Below are 19021 nucleotides of genomic sequence, written 5' to 3'. Positions count from 1 at the left end.
TGTTATTACCAGAGTTGCTTTGTAGTTAGCTTAGAGAATAGCCTTTAAAATTTAAGTTGACCAACACTTAGAGACCATGCCTGTTTTAGAGATTAAATATAATTTGTCATATAGTGAGCATAGCTAACACTATGGGTCACATACCATTTATGTCATTTAACAGTAACATAGCATTTAACTCTGGAAGCCAGCCTTTCCAGAGTGCTGACTATGGGCCGGACACTGTTCTGTTCCTTTATAGATAATAATGTGTTTAATCTTTATAACAGCTCTCTGAAGTAGGTATCTTGTTATCCCAAGAGTGACAGGTCCGAGGTCACCCAGCTAGTCAGAGGTGAAGCCAAGATTTAATCCCAGGGGTCTGGCATCAGACTGCTTGCTCTCAATGACATTGCTCTGCTGACAAATGCCTGGTGAGCACATCTAGGTGCCAGATCTGCTGCCAGGTGGAGTCTTGGCAAGAGAAAGTGCTTTATTTTTGTGACTTTAGAACTTTCTTTTTATAATTGAAGCTTGAATCTATTTTAATATCAAAATGTGTCAAGTAACACATTTAAAAATTTTATCTGGTTGAAAACTTTATCTTAAAAAGTTACAATTTATGTCATCATTCGACTAAAATTGGAGAACCTTTTTGGTCACTTTAAGATCATGAGACATGAACAGTCACTGTTTTTCTGAACAATATTGTTACTGTTGAGATGAATCCTTAAAGGCACTAAAAGAGATCCTTGTCCAATTTGACAGACTTGAGTCTCTGGGAAAGTTCACGTGCCCCCATTCATTTCTCTGTCCCTGGTATAGTTCATTTGTTCATGTTGAGGCATTATTTTCATTCGCTTACCCATCCATGCAATTATTGATGCATCTACCCATCCATCCATCCATCCATCCATCCATCCATCCATCCATCCATTTATTCAATCAAGCCTCCTCTTAAATTTTCAGGTTTGGGATAAAAGCAATCCTTTTATCCCATGATAAAATAGAGACTCCCTGCCCACAGCCTACTCATCGTCTCTTCACAGCCCCAGCTATATCTAACACTTAATGGCATCCAAAATGTATAGGTAGCCACACCAGCTCCCACGTCCAATATCTGTTCCACCCCAAGCAGTGCAGTCCCTTGGCCACCTTTCAATACTAGGAACTGCATGCCAGCAGGAGGTTTACAATCAGGATAGAGCTTGGATGGAGGCTGCTCCAGTCCCTGGAAGCAAGTTTGGGGCTGTTTGGCCAGGGAATCCTGAGGTCTCAGAAAATTGTCTGGAAGTGGAGAAGAGGCACGTGAACTCCAGCTGGACACCTCCCCTTGGTGCCATGCACTCCTCGCCCACTGAGTGAAACAGGGGAGGGACAAAACTGTGGTCCAGGGTAGGACCACTTGTTGCCCAGGTCTACGGTTGGTACTACATTCTACAACTATTTATTCAGTGAAAACTCTGTGCTAGATGCTGATCTAGGCACTGGGGATGCACCGTTAACAAAACAGACAAAATCCCCATGAAATTTACAGTCTAGTAGAAGTAGACACCATTTCTCATACACTGAATTTTATGCTGCTCGCAGTATCATACTGTGACAAATGTAAAATTGTTCACATGTGTCTTTATTAAAAGTTTCTTCTATATAATGCACTGCATTAGAAGAAAAATATAGAAAACCATTTTTCGAAAGGTTCAGAGACTATGGGAAGTCACTGTTGCTTCTTGTCTCTCAGAGAAAACTCACTTTTTCTGTGAAAGAACAGAAGGAGGGCCATCTTACATCCTGATTTTAACAGTTCACTCAACAAGCACTTACTGTGTACCTCCTTTATGACAGTAATGCTTGAACTGAATTGTTAGAATTACTGCACAGACTAGGTTACTTTCTGAACAGTCAAAGCTCTTTATGTCTAAAGGTATGCTTTCCTATAGGGACTGTGTGATTCACTGAGACGTAGGGATCTAAGTTTACTGCAAGCCCTTCCTATAACCAGCTGAGTAAGTCTTACTGGACCTCATTTCCCTCACTGAGAAATGATAGGTTAAATAAAGTAGCCCACAAATTCTTTTCAGATCCAAGAAAAGAATCATCTGGTGGCTGCTGTCATTACTTGGTTTGTAGCCTCATCACTCCAGTCTCTGCTTCCCTGGTCACGTCGTCTTCTCTTCTGTAGGGTCAGATTTCCCCCTGCCTCTCTTTTATAATGACACATGCTTACACCTACTCAGGTAATTCAGGATAATCTCGTGTCAAGATCCTTAACTTAATCACATCTGCAAAGACTGTTTTTGCCTTATAGAGTAACATTCATATGTTCCAGGGATGAAGACATGGATATCTTTTTTTTTTTTTTTGTGGTACGCGGGCCTCGCACTATTGTGGCCTCTCCCATTGCAGAGCACAGGCTCCGGACGCGCAGGCTCAGTGGCCATGGCTCACGGGCCCAGCCGCTCCGCGGCATGTGGGATCTTCCCGGACCGGGGCACGACCCCGTGTCCCCTGCATCGGCAGGCGGACTCTCAACCACTGCGCCACCAGGGAAGCCCAACATGGGTATCTTTTGAAGGGCCATTTTACAGCCTACCACAGATCATAATGTACTGACACTTTGTTTTGCAAATCTTGCAATGGTCTTGGCCAAACAACGAAATATTTATTTGGTCATAAAGAAATTAATTGGTAATGATGGAATTTCAGGACCTAGTTATGAGACATAATTTTGAGTAGAGGGCCATTCTATTATCTACCAAATCATATTATGCAAACGATCTCTTACTTTACTTACATGTAAGAGGAGTCTTGCGTGTTACTTCTCTCACTTCAGAGTTAAGAATTCAAGAATTTTGGTATCAATTGATGGGGAATTGAGAACCCAGATTCACTAAGTAGATTTTAAATATAGTCCAGATTAGCTCATTCATTCATTCCTTTATTAAGTGGACAGAGCATGTCCTAAGGACCAGACTCTTGCCTGAGTTTTGGGAAATCAACTTCCCATCTCTTCCATGTTGACCCCCCTTGCCCCCCCAAGAAGAATCAGTGACTCTCTGTTCAGTTCTCTGCAGTACCTTGTATAATCCCCATGATCCCCCATCACCTGTGTCACTGGTATTTGTTTCACTGGTCCATTTTCTCACCAAACTGGGACTCCTCATGGGTAGAAACTGTCTCAGTTCCTTGGATCCCTGGCACCCAGCAGCATAAATGTTGAAAATGTGTTGGATGGACCTTCCAAGGACTAACTTTAGGCAAAAGATCCTTACTGTTACTTGATGAACTTTGTGGACTTCCTATTAATATTTATTATTTTTCCAGTGCTCTTATACCTCATCACTTCTTTTCTTTAGATGACTGCTCTTGTCCTTTTCTTTTGGAGCCTCTACTTTGTTCTTTCCCTCTCAGTTGCTTGTTCGTCTTTTTTCTCATCTGTTTTCTGGGATCTTTGTTTGATGCAGAACTAAAATGTGACTCACAGTTGGCACTCCAAAGACCTTAAAATCTGTTTGGGAAAATATTCCTGAAGAGGAAATACTTATAAAAAGTTACCACTCACTTTCTCATGAGTGCCAATGTCTTTGGACCATTCCTGAATAGTGATACATTGATAACTAAAGTACATCCCATGATTCCCTGGGAACCCACACAGCACCGCCTTAGATCAGGCAAGTAGGGTCTATCTTTTTAATGCCAATATTTCTGAAGAGCTATCAGTCACTGTCTCTAAGAGCATTTCTTAAAGGAGTCAGAGAAAGTGACCATTGGACAGACCAGTGGGTGAACATCAAAGAAAGGAAAAGACAGGACAGAAATTGATGAAAGCAGCAATGAGAATTAGGAAAGAGATGAGCCATCAATGGTGACAGCAACCCATGAAAAGTTCCTCAGAGGTAAATATCAGTAAAAGGTTCAGAGGAAGCACAGGAAAAAGTAAAAGACTGGAGCCATGGAAATGACCAAGATTATACTAGAAAGCATGTAGGCTAAGCTGCTCTGACAGATACTGACAGATACTCCAAAACTTTTAGGCTTATACAGAAGCTCATTTCTCTCTGCATGATGGTTTATAGATAGGAGGTGCTAGGAGCTGGTAGGCGGCTCTTATTCTTATCATGGGGTTTCCACCTAAGGGTCTAAAGTGGCTGTTTCAGCTCTTGCCATCTCAGCCAGTGGGATGGAGAAAAGCGACCAGGGGCACACATGTCCAGTTGTTTGAAAGGTGAAGTCTATGAGTGAAGCACACCATATCCACTCACAGCTCATTTGGCTGGAACTTTGATGCATGGCTAAACCTAAACGCAAGGAAATCTTGTCTTTAGCTGGGTAGCCATGTGCCCATATAAAAAAAATCTATTATTACTGAAAGAAGGGAGAATTGATCTGGAGGATAACTGCTCCCTCCTGATATGAATAAATAGAGGCAATCAAGAGCCGTAAATGGTGAAGCACTTTGCTTTAAGCAAAGGAGTTGGCCAGATATAACAGACTGGGAAGTGAAAAGCTATAGACATAAATCAACTCTCTTCTAGCTAGAACTCTGTGTCTTTAAAAATCATATGCATTGGAGCTATTATGTAACACCAAAAGATTGTATCCTTTTTCCATATCTTGAAATGGCATGTTTCTTCTTCCCTCTTATTATCCCAAACTCTTTATTCTCCATGTATACAGAATTCATGCATCCGTTTCAAGGATTCTTCTCCCACCCCAACAGTTTCTTTCTGTAATATGAAGCTCATATTATTTTCTTTCCATTAGGTCTACCTATTATAAGTCTTATTGAAAGTGCCATTTTTTTCCCCATTACATACTGTCTTGTATTGTTGTCAAAAACTTTCCAGGTATGTAATTTTTGCTTCTTCCTAAAATGCTATAATTTTCTTGAAGGCAAAACCCCTCTCTAACTTCTTTTGCATTGTCTGTAGTGCCTAGCATAGTGCAGGGGAGAGAGAGCAGGCACTCAATAGACAGCTATTAATTTGTTTTATTTGCATAAAAATTGATACAGAAATTTCAGGTAGTGGATACCCCAAAGACCTCAGATACCAAAGCTAAGCTATCAGGCCCAGATAGGTGATTAATTAAACAGATTCAAGAACTCAGAGACCACATCGGATCCCACCATAAGCAAGTATTTGAAGGGAAAATGGTTTTTTTGTTTACAAACCGAGATTTTACTGTACTTGCAAAGAGAGCTTTGCTTTTACACAAGTATAAAACTCCCTGACTATGCGAGATAATGATAGGTTTTTAGTGCTGAATATAGATTACGTCTATGTATCCAGAATCTAAATAACCAGAAAGCTCAACCAACTAGAAAAAACAAACAAAATAGAGCAGGTCAAAGACTTTTTCAGGCTCTGGACGCGCAGGCTCAGCGGCCATGGCTCACGGGCCCAGCCGCTCCATGGCATGCGGGACCTTCCCGGACCGGGGCACGAACCCGCATCCCCTGCATCGGCAGGCGGAACCTCAACCACTGTGCCACCAGGGAAGCCCTCAAAGACTTTTTTTGAAAAAAAAGAAACTGGCAAGAGATGTCAGGTGTGACTTTAGATCCATCTGTATATCCCTTTATTTTTCTAGACTAAATACATACATACTCCTGGCAATTACCATTAATGTACTATAGGTTTCCGCTGTATTTCATAATTGATGTTTTAAAAAATTGAATTGTGTTAAGTCTTAATTGATGATTTTCAATTGATAGAATATAATATACAATTATGGAAATTGTTATGAAATAAGTATTCTTTTCAGCATAATTGTTGGAACTATTTCTCATTCTTAAAAATCCCCAGTTATGCAAGATGGAAACATGATCACTGAGTTCCCCTCTTAGCCTTTAGCTGCCATTAAAATTCATTCTCTGTTTTAAATACTTTCCTAGTTATCAAAATAATGTGAAGAGATGGAGCAAATGGGAATATATAAAACAGAAGAACAAATTCCCTGTGTATTTATTAGTTTCTACAAGATATTCTAGGAAAAAAGTAGAATAATGTTTAATATGCAGAAATTACTTGATCTTTGTAAATTTTGGCTTGTACATTAAAAACACTGCAGTCTTCAGTGCCTTTTTTCTATTAAAGTTATTTAAAATTTAAATCTTAAAATAATTATTTTCTTAAACTATTAAATTTAGCTTTAATATTCAGTCTAAATTGAAAGATTAATGTAGCCTAAAATATTGATACAATGATCCTAGTAAAAGCCTAGAGACTGATAACGGATGGATTCAGATTTCTATTTATGTATCTAATCTTTTAACCCTTATACAATGTTTAAGATGAGCTTGTATATGTAGTTCCTGATTTCAAATAATTTCTTCTCTCTCTAGAGGACTAGACTCTTAGAAACTTCAAAATAGTTCAAATCTATGGAAATTTATCGGGGTATTATTAAATCCCATCAAAATAGGTAGTTATTCTACTATTCTTACCATTTTTGCAATCTGCCCGTTTCTTTCTCCTATCCTTTTCTCTTTTCAGAGATGGGGTACCCAATGTTAGTCTTATAAACTGATTTCTATCAAGATCCATGTATGCAACATATAACTGTTTTGTATGAATAATGTGTTTTCACTACTTCTGAGGAGGCATGCAATTTTAAATTAATTATAGATGAATTCTAAGTGGTCTAATCTTGCAGCTTAGATAAACTTAAAAACTGAAAAATGACCCGTTAAATAAATAAACAGGTCCTGGTGTAAAGCAAAGAGTTAGAGTTTCTTTGACAGTTGTAGGATGTGCATCTGGTCATTTTTACATGCATGTTTATTAGAGACAGCTGATTTAAGTTGGAATTTACCATAGTATTTATAATTTACTGTATCAGATCCAAATTATATATTGTATCATATTTTATTGCTATGTTCATTACATTGTTGGAAACAATGTAATTGTGTCCTGATGGAATATGAAAAAAGACTATTTCTCTTCAACTGGGACACATTTAGGTTTCTTTTTATATTACTATTGATTTCCAAGAGTGCAAAATAATACTTTTCTGTCACAGTGCATACAGTCCTGCATGATGTCTCAGAGCCTGTCACAATGCTGAAGTTCTATCAAAGGCACTAGACTCTGAAAACATTATCTAAAGTGTTTTTGTTTCCCATTCCTTTATAAGATTAATTGAATAGAGCATTCTGATTAATGACTCCATTAATCAGACTAAATTGATATGATCAATTCTGGACTTAGTTTTTGAGGGAAGAGATATCTGTCAACTGAAATGCTGAGGAATGATCCTCTAAGATTTTTATCTTTTAGGTTTATGTAAATCCAGGAAGATATTTTAACTTTGGTCATACTTCTGTCCATGAAGGTAGATACTCATGAAATATCATAAATAGAATTTTACCTTTAATGGAAAGGCAGGGTTAATAAAGATACTGTTTTAAATAAACAAACTTGCCTTTGAAACTTATTTCTCTACCTTGTAGCATGTGTGTATATATGTGTGTGTTCAAGTAAGTCTTTTCAAAACATGAGATGTTTTGTTTTATATAGTGTTTCTATTATAAATGACAATTATCTAAGAACACCTTCTTTCATACTGAAGAAACGAATGGGAAATATTAAATAAAAATAAGTTCTCAGAGGGGCAAGAAAAAGGCTGCCTGAAAGCATTGCACGAATCATTGTCTCCACCTAGTGCTGACTTTCAGGAATTAAGATTCCAAAGTCCTTAATGATGCTGTAAAGTTCTAATTTATGTTATGCACGTGTACAGTCATTATAGCTGGGCCTGCTAGTGCCATTATAGTTAAGAGTCTGTCAGTTTTTCATTTATAAAACATCATATTAAGAGGTCTATTACTTTTACATAAAAGCTCACACTGTGCTGGAACTCTGCAGTCCAATGGCCTTTGCTGTATGCGAATGTTTATTAACAGTGTTATGTTGAACTTGACCAGCTCCTTTTAAAGACACCCTGATGGGGTGAAGTTACATAGGCATCTCATTCAGAAGGATGAATCTTTTCATCAATAGCCTGTCCTTTACCTTACGGTAATCGGCCTACACGCATCAGACCAGTGGACATCTAAAAACTCTATTGATGTGGCAGGCCCTGGATTTTTCATAGGCTATAGTTCCCACCCTATGGCACACAAGAGGAGACTAACAATTTTGGCTACTAATGGGAGGAAAGCAGGAGAAAGTAGTTTCATGGAAGTCAGATGAAGTCAGGTCAAATCAAGAAAGTGTTTTTAAAAGGAGGGAATGATCATGTTAGACCCTGATGTTAGTTCAGTTATGTCTTGAGAAATGACCTTTGGCTTTAGTGATGTTAAAACCCTGATGGGGCATTTTCACTGGAGTTTCTGAGATCTCTAAAAAATCTAGTTGGAATTGGTTTAAGAGAAAAAAGGGAGGAGAAGAAGAGGAGATGAGTCTTTTACGGAATTTGCTGTAAGGGAACACAAAGAAATAAAGCAACAGCTGGAGGTGGACAGTGGGGTATAGAGAAAGTTCTTTTTTTTTTTTTTTTTTTTAAGATATCAAGCTTTCAGACATTATGCAGATGGAATGACCAGAAAGGCAGGAAAATTAATAGTTCAGGGTGGGAACAAAGTCCTAGATGAGAGAGGATAAGGATCTAGCCAACAAGCAGAAGTGTTGGCCTTAGATCGGAGCCCAAACAGCTCTACGGTAGCAGGAGGTCAGGTTCTAGGTTGGTAAAGAGCAAGTCTCTCCTGCCACCACCCCACAATATCCAGGCCCCAAGAACTTCCAGCAAGCTTTTGGGACACCTGGGCCCTTGTACAGAGGGTTGGATATTGCAAATGGTTCTGATGAGGCTGGGCAAGCTCAGAAAACTTTTAAGCTCAGAATACCATCACGTGTGCTAGAAAATTATGGGTGATGGGCTGCTTCTCTATTCTTATTCATTAATCAGTGATTTATTATATTAATAAATGTCCATCATTTCATTTCTAGGATGACTATTACTTAGCTATAGTGATTATTCTCTTTCCATAATGTTAAATTTTATTGGCTAATATTGATTTAGGAATTTCACATCTTTGATTTTAAGTAAGATTGTTGATTTACTTCTTAAATTACCAGTGACTGACTTTATTATGAAGCTTATCTCCCATTCATGGAATGAATTAGCTAGTTTCTATATCTTTATGGTTTAGAATGTTTTATATAGTACGAAAATGATCTGTTCCATGTCCTGTGAACTTATATGCGCAAGAGCATACTTTCTATTTCAAATCTTTAAGGGTTTTCAAAAATTATTTCTTCAAAAGTGCATTTATTAACATATACATGCATAATATACTCTTTTAATCTTCTCTATGCAAAATATTTTGTTTGATTTTTCTATTTGGCTTGTATATTTTTTAGTCTAAATTTATTTGCATGAGATTTGCTATTTTACTTTTCATTTCAAAAACATTTCTTTAAACATTCTACTGATAGTCTAAATATTTTCTAATTCTTTATTTATATTTGAATCTTTACTACTTTCATCTGTGTTCCATGAGATATATTTAAAATAAATTATTGAGTTGAATGCTTTATTAGTTTCCCTTCTCTGTTTAGCTCTTAATAAATAAGCATTTAACATTATAAATTTATCTTTCAATATAATTCTAAATGTATTCTTTAAGTTTTCATGATTATTATTTTCATTGCTTGCTAAATAGGTACTGATTATGTCATTTTTTTCCCCTTGTCTGGTATAATAGTATTTTGGGAGAGAGAATGTATTTTTAAAATTGTCTTGTGGTTGAAATTGTGAAATTTAAACTTTCATTTATATCTAATTTTGTGTCATTTGTCTCAAAGTGTAACTTGTTCAATTTTTATTTTAAAACTGTATTGAAGTTTAATTTGTTAGTGTGTGGAAATATTACAATGTTTCAAGAATTATTGAGAAAGACACATTTTCTGTTAACAGACTAAAATGTCTATAAGTAAATGGTCATACTTCCATTTACTAGTTTTAGCAGTCAAGTATTTTATGTCCTTACTTGTTACTTAAAAAAAGTTACCTACATCTGTGACTCTATTTCTGTTTTGTAAATAAGTTCATTTGTACCAGCTTTTTAGATTCCTCATATAAGCTGTACAAGGGGGTAAGCGGGGAAGGGGGGATTAATTGGAAGACTGGGACATTGACATATACACACTACTATATGTAAAAAAAATAACTAATAAGGACCTACATACAGTATAGCACAGGGAACTCTATTCAATACTCTGAAATGGTCTATATGGGAAAAGAATCTAAAAAAGAGTGGGTGTATGTATATGTATAACCGATTCACTTTGCTGTACACCTGAAACTAACACAACATTGTAAATCAACTATACTGCAATAAAAATTTTTTTAAATTTACCTAGTAGTTCATAATCTGTTGGTGATGTAATGACGTCTCCCACAGGGATTATGTATATCTTGGTTTCTCTTTAAATGTCTAAAAAGTTTTGCTTGATTTTTTTTCTGTTAGTATTGTTATTTATGTCATCGTTATTATAAATTGACTGTTATTCTACTTTGCCTTCTGCCTCAAATTCCACTGTCTATTATCCCAATTTTTAAAAATGTATTCTTTCATTAAAAATTACTTTTATTTATGTCTCTTGTACACAGTAAATTATCAGATTTGGGTTTTTAATTCAAACTGAGTTTTTGCCTACCTAATAAGAAGTACTCAATGAATATTTTAAAGTGATATTTAACCTTGCTAAATTCCTTTTTGTCTTTTATTTTGTTTTAGGTGGGCCATAAAACATGAAGGGACTGGTAAGCCAGGCCAGTGGAAACATTCCAGAGTTGAAAATCCTCTCTGGAATAAGCTTACCTACATGTGGCCAGTCCTTCCCAGTGGCCAACTTAATGAGGTTGTAGTGCTTAGTATAAGACATCGTTGTTGAGCCTTATTTTAAGTCCCAGTATGTGGTCAATGTGTGTGAAAATTTCCATGAAGTTTTTGATTTGCAGTTGTTAGGTGCAAGTGATCAATTGATGCTGTTGTTCTATCAATTAATTAGAAAGATGCATTTAAGTCATCCAATATGGAATGGATATGGAATTTATTTCTTCTTCTAGTCTGTCATATTTTGCTTTATATATTTTGAAATTTAGTTCTAGACACACACATGTTCAGAAATATTATATCACCCTGATGAATTGAAACTTTTATCATTATGTAGACTCTCTCTAGCTCTAGTAAAATTTTCAGTTATCCAATACGAATAGAAATATATCAGCTTTTGTTGTTGTTGTTATTTGCCTTATATATATTCTTTCTATCCTTTTACGTTTTATATTTGTATACTCTTCTGTTTTAGGGGGACTCTCCAGTAATCAGCATATAGTTAATTTTTAAAAATGGTCAGACAATCTTCATTTCTAAACCAAGGGATTTAGTCTTTTCTATCTATTGTAATGACATATATATTTGGATTATTATCTGCTTTTTTCTCTGTTTCATTTTTCACCATTCTTATATTCTTTTAGGTTAATTTTTTTCTTGTATTTTTACCATTTGCTAGATTAGAAATTATATCCTCTATTTCCATTTTTTTTGTTATTACTTTGAACATTTTAGCTTGCATATGTAAATGATCAAAATCTAAAGTTAACAAATATACTTACTCTTATCTTAAATAATTGAGAACATTAGAATGCTTTAACATCAGTTGTCTGATTTGTAACTTATACACTATTATTGTCATCTATTTTATTCTTATCTTAAAAAAATTTCCACAAGATATTAACATTGTTGTATGTGGTTAATATTAATTTAGATTTACTCCTAATTTTTACTCTTTCTTCTTTTAAGTCCTTGTTATATCTCATTCCTTCCAGCTGGGGTTACTTTCCTTTTGCCTAGTATACCCTTCTTTTAGTTTTTGGTAGCAAACAGTTTTTACTTATCTTAGATTACTTAAAAATTTATTTTTAATTTTACTTTTACTAAGTGAACTTAGTCTTTTATTTTGCCCTCATTCACATAGGGTATTTTCACTTAGCAAACTGAAGATAACATCCCTGACTTCGCTGTTTTTGAGGAGTCAGCTATAATTCTGAATATTCTTCTTTTGAAGGTAATCTGTCTTTTCTCCCTGACTGCTTTTAAAATCTTCTCTTTTCTTTGGGTCTCTTCAGTTTTTTAATTTTTCCTGCTCAAGGTTCTTGAATCTGTGGATTAATACCTTGCATCATTTCTGAAAATTTATCACCCATTATCTCTTCAAGTATTATCTCTCTTATCCCCTCTGTTCTTTATAGAAAACTCTGATTAGGTGTATGCTAGACCTTCTCATTTTGACCTTCATGTCTCTTAACCTCTCTTTTATATTTTCCATTTCCTTGCCTCTTTATGATGTATTTTTGGATCATATTTTGAGACATTTCTTTCAGATTATTAATTTTCTCTTCATCTTTATCTAATATGCTTTAAACTGCAAGTGAGGTCAGCCCATGGTATGAATTCTCAATGAAGATTATTTTTTCTTCCACACAGAGAAAATGTTTGAGTTGGTCTATTTTACTTGCAACCACTAAGAGTTATTGTCTCCGGCTTGCCTTTTCAATGAAATTTATCCTTTTGTGGTTCTTGTTTTATGAGAGGAGAGGGTCTCCTGTTAGAATTCCCACCTTGGCTGGGCCCTGAAATTTGTCTCCTGCACCCTTCCCCTCAAGACCATGGAAACAGAAGTTTGCTGGGTTTGGAAAATTCCCTCAAGATAAAGATCCAGCTTCAGCACTCTGTTTACCTCTCTGGGTCTCTAGTATGTCTTGCTTTATTGCTAGGTCAGTGATATGTTCCAAAAGATTTTTAAAAAATATTTTATCCTGGGCTTCCCTGGTGGCGCAGTGGTTGAGAGTCTGCCTGCTGATGCAGGGGACACAGGTTCATGCCCCGGTCTGGGAAGATCTCACATGCCGCGGAGTGGCTGGGCCCGTGAGCCATGGCCGCTGAGTCTGCACGTCTGGAAAAAATATATATATATATATATTTTTTTTTATCCTGATTTTTTTAGTTGTTTTGTCAAATTTTCTGGTCTCAATCAAGTTTTTTCTTTCCCCTTAAATCACAATTCTCTTTGTGTCCTCAGTGATTGAATCAATGAGTCTCATCACTTTAGGGGAAGGACAGATGGAGTCATTCCAGCTGAAACCAAGAATTCATTGTTTAGAGCCTCAAATATGCCCTAATATTTAGACTATAGTGAAGCAACAGTCTAGAAATCTGAGGCTTTTTTATTTAGAGAGAGAAGTGAGATCTTCGAAATACCAGAGGCTGTGGTTTGGGTAGCCTGAGCCAGTGGCTAGATGAATTACATACCTAAGACTCAGGGTTTGCAGCATAGTGAGAGCCAACATAGAGCCAGGGGTGGAGGGGTGGCACAGAGACAAATAGGCCCAGCATAGGCCAAGAAAAAAAACTGTGAGTTGTGCTAATTGTAGGCTTTTCTTCAGAGGTTTAGGAAGGCTAAAACCTAAAGAGAAGAAAGGATAACTTACTTCTCAGCTGGAGGTGAACAGGTATCAGCAGGTTGCCCAGGATCCAAAGAGGAGAAGAGCACATCCTTAGAGATCTTTGAGGGTCAAGGACAAGTACCACATATAGACCATGAACCCTTTTTCCCAGTGGTATATGGTTTATTGAACTTTCATCTATGCCCAGAAACCACATTGAGGCAGGGGAAAGGAAGGGTATATCCTTGAAAAGAAATAACAATTCTGGTAAGAAGTTTGAACATTTAATTTGATTCAATATGTATCCAAAAGTACAGAGCTGAAAACTAGACAAAAAGGCTTTTCCAAATTGGCAGAAATGGGGACACTTCCAATTGGAATATTAAGTTTCCCACCCACCTGGAGGTGGACAGGGATGCCTCATAAGGAAGTGTACTTTCTTATACACGGAAAGAGAACAATTTATAATTATTGTAGACTTCACAGATATTGTGCTTACATTTTTTTCAACCTCAGTATACAGGTAAAGTAATTCAGTTAACTAATTAATTGACTTAAATGATGAATGGTAATTATATTAGGAAATCTAACTTAACCATATTCCTTTTAACATTTACCTTTTAAAACAATAACATTTTTGCTAATAGTTTAGAATTTGCCAACTAAATGATCTTAGGAATGAAAATGGATTGCCCCACAGTTCTCTAGCCATTCAAACAGAACAGTAGCTTTTAGTGAAATGGTTAAGAAGTCGCTGTACTCCAACAAAACCCTGGCTTTGACCTGTAAACTAAACAGAAAGGACTAAGGCACTAAATAAACTAAAGTGAGGAAAATGGACCATGTATTTCAAAATGACTCAGCCTAAGGATCCTCTTATTTCTTGAAATGTTTGAGGAAGAGAAGAAAACACCTACCAAGCAGAGAACAGAGATAGGTCTCATTCCAATTCAATGCACTCTACTTGACTTCAAGTCTGGATTCATCTTATGTGAAGGAACCGTATTTTCTTCCAGCCCCACTTCCACATAATTGACTTTTTAAGCAAAAAGATGATTTTATCTATGTGTAATTAAGCACAATTAACTTTTTCTTGGAAAGACTTTACGTATAAATAGTCTGTAATTAGGAAATGTGATATTCATATTGTGGGATTCAGAACCCTTTGATCACTATAAGCATATATGTTAATTTTATTCCAGATTTAATCTACCAACTTTATTACTTATCTAACCACTATTTATTATATATTTAGGCAATGCAGACAAAGCAAAAATGGAGACAGACATGGTCCCTACCTTCATGGAGCTTACAGTTTAAGAAGTATAGGCTGTGTGTCAAAAAGGAAGGAACCAGAAAAGGACAAAGGCAGACTCTGTGAATAAAGGACAAAGAAGGGAGAGAAAGAAGAACTCACAGAAAAAATTTGGTGTTCCATTTCAAGGCTGTTTGCTGAGCCAATTTATTCAGCCAGAGAATTAGTATGAGGAAAGTTAGCTAGGCTGATTGTCTGAATGGGTTTGAAAATTAAGTCAAACTATTGAATCTAAAAAAATTATCTAAGAAACACTATCCTGAGTGAGATTCAAAATCTTCTGCTAATTCCTTGACTAGAACTTTTCAAAAGAGAATGATGACCAAGGGAAGATTTCAGGAAATATGTATAATGAGAATTTTTTGAGTGGTGACTCAGAGTACATTAATACCAAACTATTTACCTCTCTCAGTGGTGGTAGCTGATTTCACCTTTTTCTCCTTGTTAAATATTATTCATTCTAAAAGGCAATTGATGTTATGCTTTATGAGCAAATAAGATTTCATGTATCTTGGTACATCAGTATTTTTAAAATATGTTAAAACCTCCTAAAACCACAAGATGAATGAATTATTTTGGTTAATTCTGTGACTAACTTCACTGGAATAATTTCTAGAAACTCAGGTTCTCACCCTTATGGGAAAAGTCATAAATTGAGAAGTTGTACTTCTTAACATTTAATGGTAAAATGCAATGGATTTTCATATTCGAGGATGAAATCATTGCAAAAAGTAAATCTAAAGAGACTTAAAATTTTAGAATGAGCCACTGGATAGTGATTTTAATCTCTCTAAATTACTGAAGTAAAATATATCTATTTGGAGGGGCCCATGTTAAACAAAGCCTGTTAAAAGTACATATTTTATTAATCTGTTAATAGATGATGATAGCTAGCTATCAGTATAAAGGGAGGAAAAGGAGATGTAGAAAGGCCCAAAAGAAAAAATTGAAGAATCTATTAATTTATTAATAATAAATAGATAAGGGAGGGCCAATTTGACTAAGAAATTTAGGTCACTGGTTAAGAGCTGGACTCCCAAAAGAAGCACAAGCTGCCTCTGGTTGTGAGAGAGAGATGAAAAAGGAAAAGCAGAATTATCAATGTAAGGGAGCACCACAGCTCATCAAAGGTCTGCTGACCATGCAGCTGTGCCATGGCATAGTGTGAACACGTAGAAAACCAAAATGAAATGAATGGGAACATTAGGATTCCAATGGAGAAAATGGAAGGAAAGGAAACAGCACTCCAGGCAGTTTAATCCATGTTTTTGCTGTCCTTCATTATCCTGACACCATATTTCTCTATTTCTATGAAAGACAATGTAAAAGTGCCTTAAACATTAGAACAAGGTTTGAGGTAGCTTGAAAGAACTGTCAGTGATAGCTCATACATTTGGAAAGTTTTGAAACCCATGATAATTTTTCATCTCTTTGGATTGAGTTTCTGTGATGTCATGGAGAAGACTCTTGGCCTTCATTCATCTAACTGGAACGCAAAGGAAGCCATCTGAAATCAGCAGTGCTGCGGTGGTGTTAAAGCCACTGTCTGCAGTGGTTACCACCTGTTATGAGACAAGTTTAGTAAGTGAAAGGATCTAAAAATAACTAGGGGCTAAGATAGCACATTTCAGATAAATTCATCAGAGTTATGGCATGTTTAGGATATTGAAAAACAATCTTAGTACTGCATCTTAACTCTATGAACTCAGACTGACTTCTCACAGACTAAGCTCAACGGAGAATTTCCCTTCCGTGGTTCCGAAAGAAAGAAAAAGGGGAAATATTAGCTATTTTACACCAAGATGTCAATGTGACAGTCATTTTTTTTTTAAATAAATTTATTTATTTATTTTTGGCTGAGTTGGGTCTTTGTTGCTGTGCTTGGGCTTTCTCTAGTTGCAGCGAGCAGGGACTACTCTTCATTGTGGTGCGAGGGCTTCTCATTGCTGTGGCTCCGTTGCGGAGCACGGGCTCTAGGTGTGCGGGCTTCAGTAGCTGTGGCTTGCAGGCTCTAGAGCACAGGCTCAGTAGTTGTGGTGCACGGGCCTAGTTACTCCACGGCATGTGGGATCTTCCCAGACCAGGTCTCGAACCCATGTCCCCGGCATTGGCAGGCGGATTCTTAACCACTGCACCATCAGGGAAGCCTGCAACAGTCATTTTTTAATGAGAAGACTGTTCTTCTCTTTCTCCTCCACCAATTCAACCCTTGCTACATGATAGTTTGTCTAAAACTAGTACAAATGTTGATTTGCTCTGAATTGCTTAATATTTTTGTTGTGGAAGAATTACAGGTCCGTCTTGAACTTACTTCTTGAAGAATTATACAACTCCACTCCTCCACCACCTCTCATATTAAGTAAAACCCTTATACCCTTATAGGAAAGTTTCAAATGAAAATATACAATGTTTGTCATAACCTTTGGTATTTCTTCTCAGTAACAATAGTAAGGGAAAGTGACCCCATGTTTCTCCATTCATAATAATAGATACATATCTAAATAAATACTACCGTCTGCAGTTTAAATTCCATACAGGTAAAAGGTTCTCAGGGAAGGTCAAGAATACAGTAAAGCTTCATTAATTCAAATTTTGCTTATTTAGAAGTACAATAAGTTAGACTCATGGTATGCCACTATTATGAACACATTTACTAAGCAAAATATTATACAAAAATTATAAAGGAAAAAACATTAGACTGAAAAACACTCACTCATGAGAGTTTTAAACATTTATTTATGTTGCTTTTCTCCTAATTAAATGAAATTAATGTTATTTACTGACTCATCTTGCAAACAAATTAGAGCATTAGATGCCATTTCAGAAGATTTAATCTTCACAACTTTCAGATATTTTTTATATTTATTTAAAACGCATTTCCTTGAACTATATGATTGTTGAGTATAATTGCAAGATTCTAATAGCTTTTCAAGGGAGTATAAATTAGTAAATTATTACTTACTGTGCTTTAAAAAAATGTTCTCCCCTTCCATAAACTAAAGGCCATGTGTCTTGGTCTGTACTGGTCTAACGTGCCAGCACATCTCCCCAACCCCTGTGTATCTGTATCTTGGTCATGTCAGACGGACACTGACAGGACACTAGGACCACCTCTGCAGTGATTGCTTGAACTTTTTGCCTGCTCAATATGGCTCCCCCTTTTGGGGGGTATTGGTACCTATATCCCCTTTAGGAAATGTCCTCTATTTTTAGTTCATGTGGACTATGGCATCTTTGCTTAGGGTCCTCAGAAAGAGGAGCCTGAGGCAAATGGCTTATGTGCTACTACTTAGTTAGGGAGCACAGTCCCAGGGAGCAAGAGTAAGGGACAAGCAGAGAAAGAAGAAAAGCCAATATAAGAATGTGCTATCAAGCTGTCCTCCAAGGAGCCTTTTAAACAGTGTTCTTAGGAGAGTTTCTCCTGGAGAAGAAAGAGGGAAGAATTTATCCATCAGCTTCTATCGCTCTTTGGTCAAAGGTTTGCCCAAGGTTACACAACTGGAGTGGTGGGTTAAAGATTCAAATGCAGGAAGTCTGGCTCTAGAGCCCTTGGCCATTCATCACATGTTCTCATTAATGTTAGTCATTGATAAGAACTAAGGAGAAAGTAGAAGCAAGGATAGTGGGCAGGGCAGGGTTTGGAAATTTTCAGTTGACAAGGGATGTGGCTTCACTGAGGTGATACTTGAGTAGAGACCTGAAGATCAATAAGATCTCTAGGGAAAGAGCGTTCCAGGAAATGCATAGAACTGAGATGCTGTGTTTGATGGATAATGAAGTAAATGTGGCAGCAGCAGTGTGAGAGAGAGGAGAGCAGCAGGACATAAGGCCAGAGAGAAGAGAGGGCTACAGATCATGCAGGGCCTTGGGCCATTGTAAGACCTTTGGCTCTTACTCCAAGATGGGAAGCCATTGACAGGTTAGGAGCAGAGAAGTGATATGCTCTGGCTGAGTATTAATAGAATCATTAGGTTAATAGAGCAAAAAGGGGCCAAGGTAGAAGCAGGAATAAGCAGTTATAAGGCTTTTGCAATCTCTAGGTGAGAGAAACTAGTGTCTTTGTCCAGGGTGGTGGGAGTGGAGGTGATGAAGTGTAATTGGGCCCTTGATATATTTTGAAAGTGGAAGCAGGTTCTGCTGATGGATTAAGTTAGAAATAAGTAACAAAATAAATAATTAGAAAAGGCCCTATATTGAGAAATTTGAAAAGATATTTTGACTAACTCATGGGATAATGAAGAAATCCTAATGAAAATTTTAAAAGGAAATATT

The 19021-nt window shown here is 36.6% G+C and overlaps 1 protein-coding gene across 1 annotated transcript in view; it reads left to right on the top strand.

Annotated features, from left to right (window-relative positions):
* The window catches only part of DCDC1 (doublecortin domain containing 1), a 453979-nt gene that overhangs the window by 366711 nt on the left and 68247 nt on the right, over nucleotides 1-19021 (top strand). Inside the window, exon 20 of the mRNA XM_029208753.1 lies at nucleotides 10724-10847. Within this exon, the coding sequence (XP_029064586.1) occupies nucleotides 10724-10847 (124 nt within the window). The remainder of the gene's footprint in view (nucleotides 1-10723; nucleotides 10848-19021) is intronic.

The sequence above is a fragment of the Monodon monoceros genome, unplaced genomic scaffold, assembly GCF_005190385.1.
Source record: "Monodon monoceros isolate NGI ecotype Baffin Bay Population unplaced genomic scaffold, NGI_Narwhal_1 Super_Scaffold_7, whole genome shotgun sequence".
Lineage (NCBI taxonomy): Eukaryota > Metazoa > Chordata > Mammalia > Artiodactyla > Monodontidae > Monodon > Monodon monoceros.
The sequence above is the reverse complement of the archived record's forward strand: the minus strand, read 5'-3'. Positions and strand labels throughout refer to the sequence as shown.